We start from the raw sequence: 13,113 nt of genomic DNA on the forward strand, positions 1-13,113 counted from the left end.
ATGCTCTCACTCATGGCCATTATAACACTTTGATTCCGGTCATTGGAACGCTCTCACTCCTGGTCATTATAACGCTCTCCCTCATAATCATTATAACGCTCTCCCTCCTGGTCATTATAACGCTCTCCCTCCTGGTCATTATAACGCTCTCCCTCCTGGTCATTATAACGCTCTCCCTCCTGGTCATTATAACGCTCTCCCTCCTGGTCATTATAACGCTCTCCCTCCTAATCGTTATAACGCTCTCCCTCCTGGTCATTATAACGCTCTCCCTCCTGGTCATTATAACGCTCTCCCTCCTAATCGTTATAACGCTCTCCCTCCTGGTCATTATAACGCTCTCCCTCCTGGTCATTATAACGCTCTCCCTCATAATCATTATAACGCTCTCCCTCCTGGTCATTATAACGCTCTCCCTCATAATCATTATAACGCTCTCCCTCCTGGTCATTATAACGCTCTCCCTCCTGGTCATTATAACGCTTCAATTCTGGTCATTGGAACACTCTTGTTCCCAATCATTATAACGCTCTCGCACCTGATCATTATAACGCTGTTCTGTCGACCTTTCTCCAGAAGGGTTGAAAAGTCTTGTGCTGATCAGCTGATGAAAGAAAAGGAAAATGTGGTCAGAGAGAGAGTGTGGGAAGAATTCTTCCCTCATAACTCGAGTCCACATCTGGGGGACATATCTGAAAACTGGACAGACCCCATTGGACGAATCAGGCAGTGATACGCGAATGAGGATGCAACTTTGGAGAGGAACAGAGAAAATGGGTGTGAGAGGGAAGAGAGTCAATCCCATGGGAATTCTAAATGGTGAGGACTGAGAGGGGGGAATGATGGGAAATATTAACTTTGCTCAAATGAAATAATTTAACTGTGCCCACAGGTCAGGAGAATTAATTTAACCATTTGCTTCTTCTCTGTCCCCATTAAAGGTGGGACCATCCACTTCATCCCTTTCTAATACGCCTCTCTGTCTCCGTCTCTCCCTCTATGTCCCCCCCACCCCCAACACCCCACCCCCCGTCTCTCTCTCTTTCTCTCCCTGTTTTTCTCTTTCTTTCTCTCTCTCTCTCTGGCTCACTCTGCCTCCCTATCTGTCTCTCGGAAAGAGGGGACTAGAAATACTCAAACATTTTGAATTGGAGTTAATTTTGAAACAGTGTCTGGTTATAAACCTGGCTCAGCCACTCTTCTCACTGTTGACCCCCTCCCACATTTCTTTTTAAGCAGCCAGTCCCCATCATTCTGTATGTCCCGTTTTAATGCGGGGACAGTTTAAAAAAAAAACCCTCGCTTCCTCACAAACAACAAACCAGATCGGAAGAGAGACGGCGCTATTGAAGATTGAACAATCCCAGTTTTTATATATATTTATATATATATATATGTACATTTTTAGCAAACGGCGCCACATAATCCCCGAAATTTAAACTCCGTCTGAATTATCAACGAGGATTTGATTAATATGCAAATTTAAGGCAAACAGCTCCATATAATTCTTTCAGTAGAAGGTAATTAATCACTCGTTAAGGCAAATTAATACATACATCAACTCTGTCAGAAACATGTTCGGTTCAATCGCCCGTAAAATTGAAGTTTGAAGAATTAAAGGCTGTTCAGGAACATTATGAGTAAAACTTTCAAATTGATCCTATTTAGCAATCAATCTCCAGTTTCCCCTAGGTTAATATGGACTAATTTTTTATATCAAATCACACACTTTAATGACACGCAGTCGATAAAAAGTTAACAAAAATGATAACGAAACCCAGGCCCAAGTGAGTTCCTCTCCTGCTTAAAGATCACTCCCAGAGCCTCAGTCACAGGGACTCAGACCTCACTCACTCAACCCCTGGAGTGAATCCGGATATTGGGGTCGCTCCTATTCCGGGGGTTGATTTCGGAGACATTGTGAAATGTTTACATGTGACATGAATTCTCGCATTTTTTCCTTAGCTTTGTGTGTGTGTGTGTTTTTCTCACTAGTTTAGCGGGTTGTATCCTGCATAGCCGAACATCGATTGGAATTACACCGGGATTCTGTCCCTGTACTGATCCGGTTCAGGCGGGCTTCCTGTTCAAGGCTGGATGAATCGGGATGATAGACAAATTCCTAATCCCAGTTGCTGAGCTAGAAAATGGCAATTCCGGCCTCTAACCCCAGTCTAGGGTCACTCTCCCATCCCCACCCAACTTCTCTCCCTTTCCCCCCTCTCCCTCATTTCCCCTTCTCCCTTGTTCCCTTTCCCTCTCCCCGTGACCCTCTCCCCCGACCCCCTCTCCCCCGACCCCCTCTCCCCGTGACCCTCTCCCCCGACCCCCTCTCCCCGTGACCCTCCCCCCCGACCCCCTCTCCCCGTGACCCTCCCCCCCGACCCCCTCTCCCCGTGACCCTCCCCCCCGACCCCCTCTCCCCGTGACCCTCTCCCCCGACCCCCTCTCCCCGTGACCCTCTCCCCCGACCCCCTCTCCCCGTGACCCTCTCCCCCGACCCCCTCTCCCCGTGACCCTCTCCCCCGACCCCCTCTCCCCGTGACCCTCTCCCCCGACCCCCTCTCCCCGTGACCCTCTCCCTCGACCCCCTCTCCCCGTGACCCTCTCCCCTGACCCCCTCTCCCCGTGACCCTCTCCCTCGACCCCCTCTCCCCCGACCCCCTCTCCCCCGACCCCCTCTCCCCCGACCCCCTCTCCCCCGACCCCCTCTCCCGTGACCCTCTCCCCCGACCCCCTCTCCCCGTGACCCCCTCTCCCCGTGACCCCCTCTCCCCCGACCCCCTCTCCCGTGACCCTCTCCCCCGACCCCCTCTCCCCGTGACCCCCTCTCCCCCGACCCCCTCTCCCCGTGACCCCCTCTCCCCGTGACCCCCCTCTCCCCGTGACCCCCTCTCCCCCGACCCCCTCTCCCCGTGACCCTCTCCCCCGACCCCCTCTCCCCGTGACCCTCTCCCCCGACCCCCTCTCCCCGTGACCCTCTCCCCCGACCCCCTCTCCCCGTGACCCTCTCCCCCGACCCCCTCTCCCCGTGACCCTCTCCCTCGACCCCCTCTCCCCCGACCCCCTCTCCCCCGACCCCCTCTCCCCGTGACCCCCTCTCCCCGTGACCCCCTCTCCCCGTGACCCTCTCCCCCGACCCCCTCTCCCCCGACCCCCTCTCCCCCGACCCCCTCTCCCCCGACCCCCTCTCCCCCGACCCCCTCTCCCCCGACCCCCTCTCCCCGTGACCCCCTCTCCCCGTGACCCCCTCTCCCCGTGACCCTCTCCCCCGACCCCCTCTCCCCGTGACCCTCTCCCCCGACCCCCTCTCCCCGTGACCCTCTCCCCCGACCCCCTCTCCCCGTGACCCTCTCCCCCGACCCCCTCTCCCCGTGACCATCTCCCCCGACCCCCTCTCCCTCGACCCCCTCTCCCCGCGACCCTCTCCCCTGACCCCCTCTCCCCGCGACCCTCTCCCCTGACCCCCTCTCCCCGCGACCCTCTCCCCTGACCACCTCTCCCCGTGACCCTTTCCCCTGACCCCCTCTCCCCGCGACCCCCTCTCCCCCTCACCTTTTCCCCCCTTCACCCTCTTTCCCCCGATTCCCCTCCTCTCCCGACTCCTTCTCTCCCCTGACTCCCCCTCCCCCGACCCCTTGTCTCCCTCCTCACGATCCCTTCTCCCCTTCCCCTTCTTCCCCCTGATGCCTTCCCCCTCCTCCCCTTGACCCTCTCCCCCCCGGGCCAAATTCACCAACTCTTCAAATCCGAGCTCCCGACTGATCCTCTCCTCGTCTCTTCACATCTGTCCTGTTGTGTATTTGGGGATTTGCCTTTACCTGCCCCTTGGGGCTGGGTGGGCGAATGTGAGGGTTTGGTGGAAGTTTTGTGTGGGAGACCCTCGCTAAGGAACAGACTGACAATGAAAACCAAACAGTTAACATGAAGGGAGTTTTAGATATAATCACACTAATGCAATATATCGGGAGAAGTGTGTAAATATTGATTTATTGGATGGCGGGACTGAGGACGGGCTCAGAGATCTGACTGAGAATACTGCCCGCACAGAGTTCAGTGGGACAGTCAGTAATGTAGACGGGGGCCCTATTGTTCACTGTGTGAAACCCCCAGAATGACGAATAGGGAGTCGATTCCTTCACCTGAGCAGGTCCCAGCGCTTTCTGTTAACATTGGACAACCAGCCTGTTCTCAGTTACCATGAAGACCCAGCCGAAGGCGTGTGTGTCAATGTGTGTGTGTATGTGTGTGTCAGTGTGTGTGTGTCAGTGTGTGTATATGTGTGTGTCAGTGTGTGTATGTGTTTTAATGTGTATATCAGTGTGTGTATGTGTGTGTCAGTGTGTGTATGAGTGTGTCAGTGTGTGTATGAGTGTGTCAGTGTGTGTGTATGTGTTTTAATGCGTGTGTATCAGTGTGTGTATGTGTGTGTCAGTGTGTGTGTCAGTGTGTGTATATGTGTGTGTAGTGTGTGTATGTGTTTTAATGCCTGTGTATCAGTGTGTGTATATGTGTGTGTGTCAGTGTGTGTGTATGCGTGTGTCAGTGTGTGTGTATGCGTGTGTCTGCGTGTGCCAGTTTGTGTGTATATATGTGTGCCAGTTTGTGTGTATATGTGTGTCAGTGTGTGTGTATATGTGTGTGTCAGTGTGTGTGTATATGTGTGTGTGTGTATTTATGCGTGTGTCAGTGGTGTGTATATGCACACCATCCCCACCCTCGCCTTCAGATACAATATTCTAATCTGACGCGTGTATTTCAGTTCTAGAACTAAATTTACTTGATTATACATAACAGGGAGAAACTGGCCAGAGCTACAGTGAGGATTAGAGTATGGCAGTGAGACACCGCGTTAGCATATGGCAGAGTGTATCTGGGAGCATTAAACAAACCTTGCATTTATATAGCACCTTTGACCACCTCAGGACGTCCCGTTATATCTTGTTATTTCTACAAAGTACATCTAAGACCTGCACAGTGATACACGTGTGAAATAGAATATAGAAGCATCTTGTGTGAAAATGTGTCTGGCGCCATGCGTAGCGCCTTGGGACTGGGTGAAAGGCGCTATGTCAATGTAGGTTGTGATGTACAGAGGTACAGCAATCCGAAGACAAGGTGTTGCCTATATGAACTGGAGTATATCCGGGAGAACAATGATACGAGTACATTGTGTGATATGTGTATATCTAAGAGGCGGCAATGTCCCAGTACAAAGTGCTACCCACCTATCTGAAAAAAAGCAATTAATTATTCACATCAGTTGTATGAAAAATCTCGGATTTCTACAAGTGTTTCGATTTGTTTTGTTTCCCACAATGACTGACTCTGGCGATGATGTTACTTGTGCTCCCTGGGACCTGTCTGTCGATGGTGGGGCTTTAAAAGCCTGTGTTATTGCGCTACTTCAATTGTAGGCTTAAGTAATGAATGTAAATGAGATTTACCTGTCCAGAAAAGCTGAGAGAATCTAATAGTCAGATATAAGCGGGGAGCTGCCACCGAGTATTAATTAGGACCCTGATGCTAATGATTAAGAATGGAAGTGCTGAAGGATTTTTTCAACTTCCAGGAGAAGCTAAAATCAGCAATGGTTAATTAGGTTATGGCGGGCACTCGATTTCCCATTCACAGGATACAATTGATGGCGTTTCTCACCCAATGAGAATTGTGGGGTTTGAAATATGATCATTGGCCGTCAATTTTTAGAAAATGTAAGATACAATCAGAAAAGTGTAGACAAGCGCAGAGAACGGCTCGATTCGGCTTGTAATGAGAGCAGCCTCCACTTTCACAGGGAATAATGCATCAAACTTCAATTTTCCGGTCGATTGAATTAGTGATTTTTCTCCAGAAGTAAAATACACTTAAGTCTTCTGGATTAATTACCACGTTCTGGTCCCAAAGACTGTAGTATTAGTTATCGTTGCCGCGCCTGACACCAGGCTGACATGGAATGAAATAAGGAACTGGATTCAGAGAGGCAGTCCTGTCAGATTATACAGCTTTCTCCTTCACTGCATCTCTTACATCTCTGTAGTGGGATCTCGCTCCGGCCCGCTCTTAATAACAGCGGCTGCGAATTACTTACAAATAAATATGTGATCTTCTGAGCTAAACAGGAAACATCCCTCGCCCAGGTATCTTTCCCCCCATTCTGTACCATTGGAGTCTTTGGTTTAGCTCCCTTAGTTCGTGTTCCATAAAATAAGGCCTGTGCGCAGAGTGTCTATCCAGCTTTGGTGTGTAGAGTTTAGAAAAAAAATAAACACATCATTTCAGCTGTATTTAACCTGCAGAGAAAGGTCATAAACAGTCATTGTGTGCGCATCTAAATTCCCCATGTCGCTTCATAACGAAAGCACATACGGAGTTGGTGTTAGAGTTTAGGTCAGAATGTAGGATTGTACATTATATCGTTTGTTAAACTTTAAGAAGAGTTTAGATAATAATGCAGGATATTGTGTGTGTAAAATGTACACGATAAACTGCATTAACATTTATACATGTGCGTTTAGATGTGAATTTGATAATACAGCCTTTTACACACCATTCATATCAAGTATATACACTGTGACAATAATATTAATCCTGTTAATGTCATTGTGTGTATTTGAAGTTTGTAAGTAAATGTGTGAAGTAGGAGGGGTTGGCCTGCTCCTTGTGAAGAGGGGCAGTTACAGACCGGGACCTTTACCCTTTTATTCTGAGTGTCCAGTTTAATTTTTAAGACATGCGCGGACTAATAATTTCAAAACCATTCTCGCCCAGCATCAAACTGCGGATAATGTTCCATAAACCCACAGCCTCTCCTCCTTATTAAAGTCTAAAATATGGGTGTTATATTTTTATAAACAGATATCCAGTTCCTTCCATAGGGATTGATATTTAATTTCGATATTTTAAGGAATTCTTTCCTGAAGATTTTTTTCTGACAAGGCGGTGGAATTTCCAAAGGTTCTGACTGACCTCCTGCAAAACTTATGATCCCTGGAATGGATTCGATTGCAGTTTTCATTTAAAAAAAATCTTCCTCCTCTCTCATTTCAACAAGCATTTAGAAATGATACCTCACTTCATAGAAAACTGGTCATTTCTGAAGTGCAATTAGTCAAGAGAATTGTAAAACACTACTGCCTGCCATTGCCCACAGTTACCCTCTCTTCCTGTTTTATTCTCCCCTCCCTCCCCCCCTTTCTCCCTCATACACTCACAGATACAGCGCTGAAATAAAATAACTCGCTTCATTCCTCCTTTCCCTTCATCCCAAGGCCAGCAAACTGCTCCTCCCGTTTCTTACAGTTAAAATTTCTATAGTTCGGAATCAGAACGCTACCATTTTTCGTCTCTCTGGTGTTATCTCTGGAATTATCAGTCCACCCCTGTTCTGATCAGAGCTGGGGAGGCTGACAGAGGGTCAGGTGGGAGGGGAATGGGGCTTAGCTTCTGTTGGGATTGAGAAATTAAGAGGGTGAAAGAAATATTTCGTTCCCTGAACGAGGAGAGAGTGCAGGTGAGGAGCTCAGTTCAGAGTGGGAGCGGGGAGCAAGGTCCCAGCGCTGATTTAATATTCTTCAGTAATTCTGAATGAGTGAATATCTGGATTTATCGGATAAAAATCCGGGGCAATTGTTCTAAATCTACCAGGGGGTGTTTGGTGAAATATTTTCAGCTGCTTCCTCTTTGTGTAACGAAAATATTGTGTGTTTAGGGTATGCTCTGCTTGGTAAAACTTGCCCAGGGTTAGGAAGCCCTGGCCAGATATTTTTTAAAGAAATATCAGCGACACAATTTGCGGAATATGCTCATTTCTAGAAAGATTTTTTACACCTCGCGTTAATGTTAACATTCATTTGAAAAAAAATCAGCAAATAAAATACAGGAACAATAACGAGAGGGGACTTTTCTTCAAAAATTAAGGAACGGTAAATACGGCAATAGAGTGAGAGACGGTGAAAAAAAAAATCAACACATTTACAAAGTTAACGGGTCAAAAGATAGAAACAGACGAAATAAACGTGCAGTCAGGAGAGGTTCTGTTACTGGAACTACCGCTCGTAATAAGGCGGGATGTTTAAAGAGTAAATTCCTGCTGATTTGAGATTGTTTTATTGTATCATTCAGTGCTTTCCTCATTTCGTTGCTGCCTAATTTCCACCCCCCACACCCCCCCCCTCTCAACAAAAGTTGTGTATTGTTGAGATTGTGTGTCAGGGAAAGCTGTCTTTAACAAGGCCACCAGCCCCCGTGTTGTTTACAATTAGAGACTCATGCCTTTGTTTTATTCTGGGCAAACCGCTAGGTTTAAATTCTATTGAAAATGTCGTGTCTTTAAACCCATTTAATACTTGGGTGGGGTGCGGTGGGGGTGGGGGTGGGTGTGGGGGTGGGGGGGGGGGTGGTTGGTGAGGGAGGTAAGGGGAGAATATTTTTTAAAAAGGTTTAAAAGGACCTAATGCACCGCAGTGAAAAGAGACGAGTGTCGCTTTAAACAGAGCTTCGTAAATGTCACAACTCCTTCAATGAGCTTCTCTGATTATTTACATCCTTCTATGTTCTTCATTCAGCTGAAAGGCAAAACCAACTTAATTTTGGCCTTTTAAAAGAGGCGAAGTGGCCTTTTAACAAAGTGTGCCCTCCTCCTCCCTTTCTCCACACATTAAAAAGGGCAGGTTCATTCTGATTCATTGCCCGCAAAATGCCAGCGAGAAGCAACATTAACAGCGCAGATGCCCCTAGAAGCGCCATGTATATATTAGCGCCTTTGTAAATGGCGATAAACATTCAAGGGGTGGAATTGACCGATCCATCAAATTGTCTCGAAATTGTTTAGAAAATTCATAAACCATATGGTGTCCAAGCGGTTAGCCCGCATTCTGCCGAGGAGGCAACACTTGGTCCGGCTGCAGCTCTGCTTTACACGGGGAACAGCAGGAGGCTCTGTATAGCCCATTGTCAACTGACAATTCAACACTGCGAAATCATTTGTCCTAAGTTCCCATGCGTTCCGCCAATATTAACCGACTCATACATTCTCAAAGACTTTACTGCCCGCAGAAAATGGCCCAAAAAACGGGAAAAATTGGCATGTTTTTTTTCTTCTTCTCTTCTCTCTCGCTCTCAAAAAAAAAACCAGATTTGGAGTTCTCACATAAATTTCACTTTTGTTCGCAATACAAAAGTGTCCAAATAGCCAAGGATTTTCCTGTTTACCAGTCCCCCCCCGATCCGGCCTTCACCACCTCCCCCCCCACCCCCAGCCACCCGATATTTATTGGATTGCTTTCTGTACATCTGTGTACAATATTGCGGAGCCGTGTACCATACGGAAACCAACAATTGTCACACATTCAAGCCACAGATTGGTCTTTTCTCGTAACCCGTTAATCTTCGCTGAGCACCAGAGAGAGAGAGAGAGAAATAAAAACTGGGGAAATAATCGCGACGCCCTCCAAAACCTTATGGTCGCATTTGACCCTTGTTTTATTGGAAAAAAGAAGAAAGTATTTCTATATAATCCTTTCCCCCTCTCCTCTGCACTCCCTTAACGCCTTGAATGATTGGAATCAGTTTAAATCCGAGCAGAAAATAAACTTCAAATCGTGTTACCTTTTAAAACAATTTCTGTATATATATATTTTTTTTTAAAATGGCAAATACAATTATCAATATATCAAACTGATTCGGATCACTTCGGGAGCTGAGTACCTGAGGGGAGAGCCTATTTTGTATTTGTTTTAAGGAGTGTGGGTCGTGTTTTACTGATGGGAAGCGCCTTACTCGGTGAAAAGAACGGGGTTCCTTCCTATTGGGATGTAAAAATGCTTCTGGTTTTCTGAAAGGCGATAACATGACCCGAAGGGTTCATTAAACCTCACCACGCGTGTGCTCAGTAAATGAGCGAGATTCAGGCTGGTTTCTCTGGGCTGGAGATTCGGCCCCCCAACATCCCACAAACTCTCCCATTTCCAAAAAAAAAACAACTCCACAACGCCAACAGAATAAAGGAAGAACGTGCAACAGAAAACTGCCTGAATATCTACAAATGATCCTCTCTCCCCAATGTTAAATTTCTCCCCCCAGCCCCGTTCACAATCAGCGCGTCAAATATATATATATATATTTTTTTAAACATTTTTTTTCTCTTGAAATAAATTCACAAACCACCGGAAGGAATCGCAAAAATAGGTTTTAATTGGATATATTGAAGAAGCAGATTTTCCGAGAGCGGGTGTATAATAATAAATCGTTTGGGAGAATGATTAGACAAAAGGGAGAAATATCTAGAAAGTTACAAGGAAGTCGAGTAATTTTCTGTTTCGGTTTTTTTTTAATTAAAAAAAAATAATAATAATAACAGCGTCGTGCAGATTAGCGACATGCGATGCAGAAACCCGGCCCCCATACCCTTCGCTAACTCAAAGATAAAAGATTCAGAGGGAGAGAGAGAGAGAATAACATTATTACAAATCTGATGTCTTTAAACTGCTGCACAGCAACAGAGGGTGGGCTCATCTTGTAACCGGGGGCCACGTTTATAAACCCAACAGAAAACGGGCCCTTCTTAATTCCGAAAGATTTATTTAAATATAGAATATATAGAAATGGTTAAAAGGATTTAAATAGCTGACGCCGGGCGGAATGGGGTGCAACTGTACCTTAGTTTTGAACATTGATTATTGCTTTTCAGAATTTGTTTTTTTTTTGTTCTTTTGGAATAATTTTCTACCTCGAATTGAGCCCGTTTTCTAAACTAGAGAATTAAAGAGCAGCATTGAATCAATTTCCGAACATGCTTTTTAAAGTAGGGTGCTGTAGAAAGTCGATGCGGAAACTCTTTTAACCGTGTTTTTTTTTTCCCGTAATAAATGTTGTTTTGTCTTTTTTTTCTTAAAAAAAGGAACAAATGGGGAGAGAGGAGTGAGAGAGGCGAAGAAAATAAACAGAGAGAGAGAGAGAGAGGGGGAAATCAGTCATCGACATCGATCTCCTCCTCCTCTTCCTCGTCCTCTTCTGAATAGTCTTTCCTGGACTGATGCCCCACTGCTAGTGATGAGGGGGGAATGTGGGTATCCGGTGTCTTGGCGTGTGCACTTTTGATGGCGATGGGGGACTGGGATCTGGACTGACTCCCAATCTCCGCCGCAGTCTGTTCCATTTCGGTCAGTTTGGTAATTTTGTCCAGCTCGTTGGGGGCGAGTTTTTTCGCCGATTCCACGTCCGCCTTCATCTCCTCCAGGTCCCTTTTGAGCTTAGCCCGTCGGTTCTGGAACCAGGTGATGACCTGAGCGTTGGTCAGGCCCAGCTGCTGGGCGATCTGATCTCGGTCGGCCGGGGACAGGTATTTCTGATACAAAAAACGCTTCTCCAGCTCGTAGATCTGGTGGTTGGTGAACGCGGTCCTCGACTTTCTCCTCTTCTTCGGAGTGGATCTTTGACCAAAGATGGTGAGGCCGTCTCTCCCTGTCAAAACAGACCCTTTTTAGAACAGAGAAACAGAGGGATTTCAAGGTCATTTCAATTCGGAACAAAACCCATTACAGAAGAAAGAAAACAAAAAATCAATTTCATTAGCAAGGCATATTCAGCAAGGTAACTCACCACTACCACCATCACTACCACCCTCCCCAATCTTTCCCACATCCGGAAGCACTTTAAAGGTTGGACAATAATGAATTTGTTTCTTTGTGTTTTAATTACTCCGAGAGATTTTTTAAAAAAAATATTTAAAAACCCAATACTCCGATTAAATTTAATTCCTCATCTTTTTCCACCCATATCAGACAGAAATTAAAATGTACCCAACCCGGGCTGGGGGGGTGGGGGGGAGTTAAAAAATAATCTATGTGGCCGCAAAGTTTCATGTGGAACAACGGGAAAAGGTAGTGTTCACTCTCTCTCTCTCTCACTTTAACCCGCATCATTTTGGCTGATTTCGATTCTGCTGAATTTTAGATTCCGAATGCAGCCCCGTTTCTATAAATTCGGAACAATAATCTATCACTTGAGCTCCATTCTCTCCAGCAGTTGACAAGAGAAAAGCGGCTGGATTCTGCTCCAATATCCCTTACAACGAAAAACACATCCATTGACTATTTCCCCCCCTCCCCTCTCAAAGATTGTTACAGTGAACACAGTAACTCGCTTGGTATTTGTAAACAGCTTTTAGAAAAATCGATCGGATTTTTGAAACGTATTTCACTGGGTTGGGGGTGGGGGGGGTCACACTGTAAAGTTTTTTTTTAGTCCACCTCACCTTCAGCCGCTTGCAAGACACTGACTTCCAACCCTTTAAAAGTTTTGCTCGCTAGTTCCTCCAAGGCACAGAGAGGCGATGTCTGGGTGAGGACCCCGGCCCGGCTGCTCAGGGGCATCCCCGAAGGTGTGTGTTTGTCTGTCGGGGACAGGAGGTGGTTGGCCCCGCAGAGGGTGTAACCCCTGCGAACTGACGGTTTGTTCAGAATGTCTTCGATACTGAAAGGAGTTAGTGGCTTGTTGGAGTTCGCCGGAGGCGGCAAGTGGTCAAGCGGACTCCTTCTCCGCTCTTCAACTGAAGAATGCAAGGTGCCAGAGGAGGATTTGGCCTCTTCTTTGGAACTCATTCTTGGACTCAAGAGTTCACTCCTCCTCCCCTTTCACAAACCCCCCCCGCCACACACACACACACACACACACACACTAAATACAACAGGCAAACGATAAAAGTTCAGTCCAACTTCACAGCCGCTGTCTCCAAGGAATCTCTCTCCAATCTTCGTCCAAATCGGCGAGGGAGGGGGGGAAAATCGCTACCAGAAGCGGGGACGGCGAATGATAAATTCGCACAAGATACAGGCGCGCTCCCCAACCCAGTCTCTCCACCTCTCCCTCTCTCTCTCTCTCTCTCCTGCGCGCTGTGGCCTGCTCTGTCACATCAAGTATGCAGACAAGCGAATAATATTCTCTTTAGAGTGAGGAAGGAGGGAGAGACGGGGCAATTGACGATTGCTAACAAGTTATTGTTGATTGGGTGGTAATCAATTATATGCAATGCCACTTTGCTCTCCCTCTGCTGTCTCCGTTTTCTATCCAATGCGGGCGTTCGAGTGCTGGAAACACCATTAATTACTAGTC

General features: G+C 46.9%; 1 protein-coding gene across 1 annotated transcript; it reads right to left on the minus strand.

The window, feature by feature from the left end:
* Nucleotides 1–10,969: 10,969 nt before the first annotated feature.
* On the minus strand, nt 10,970–12,602 carry LOC144694611 (transcription factor LBX1-like). Its single transcript, XM_078565211.1, has 2 exons — nt 12,257–12,602; nt 10,970–11,463 (listed from the first exon to the last, which is right to left on the minus strand). The coding sequence occupies exons 1-2, from the start codon at nt 12,600–12,602 to the stop codon at nt 10,970–10,972; spliced, it is 840 nt and encodes a 279-aa protein (XP_078421337.1).
* Between the last annotated feature and the right edge of the window lie 511 nt (nt 12,603–13,113).

Source organism: Cetorhinus maximus, chromosome 20 (genome assembly GCF_964194155.1).
Source record: "Cetorhinus maximus chromosome 20, sCetMax3.hap1.1, whole genome shotgun sequence".
Taxonomy (NCBI): domain Eukaryota; kingdom Metazoa; phylum Chordata; class Chondrichthyes; order Lamniformes; family Cetorhinidae; genus Cetorhinus; species Cetorhinus maximus.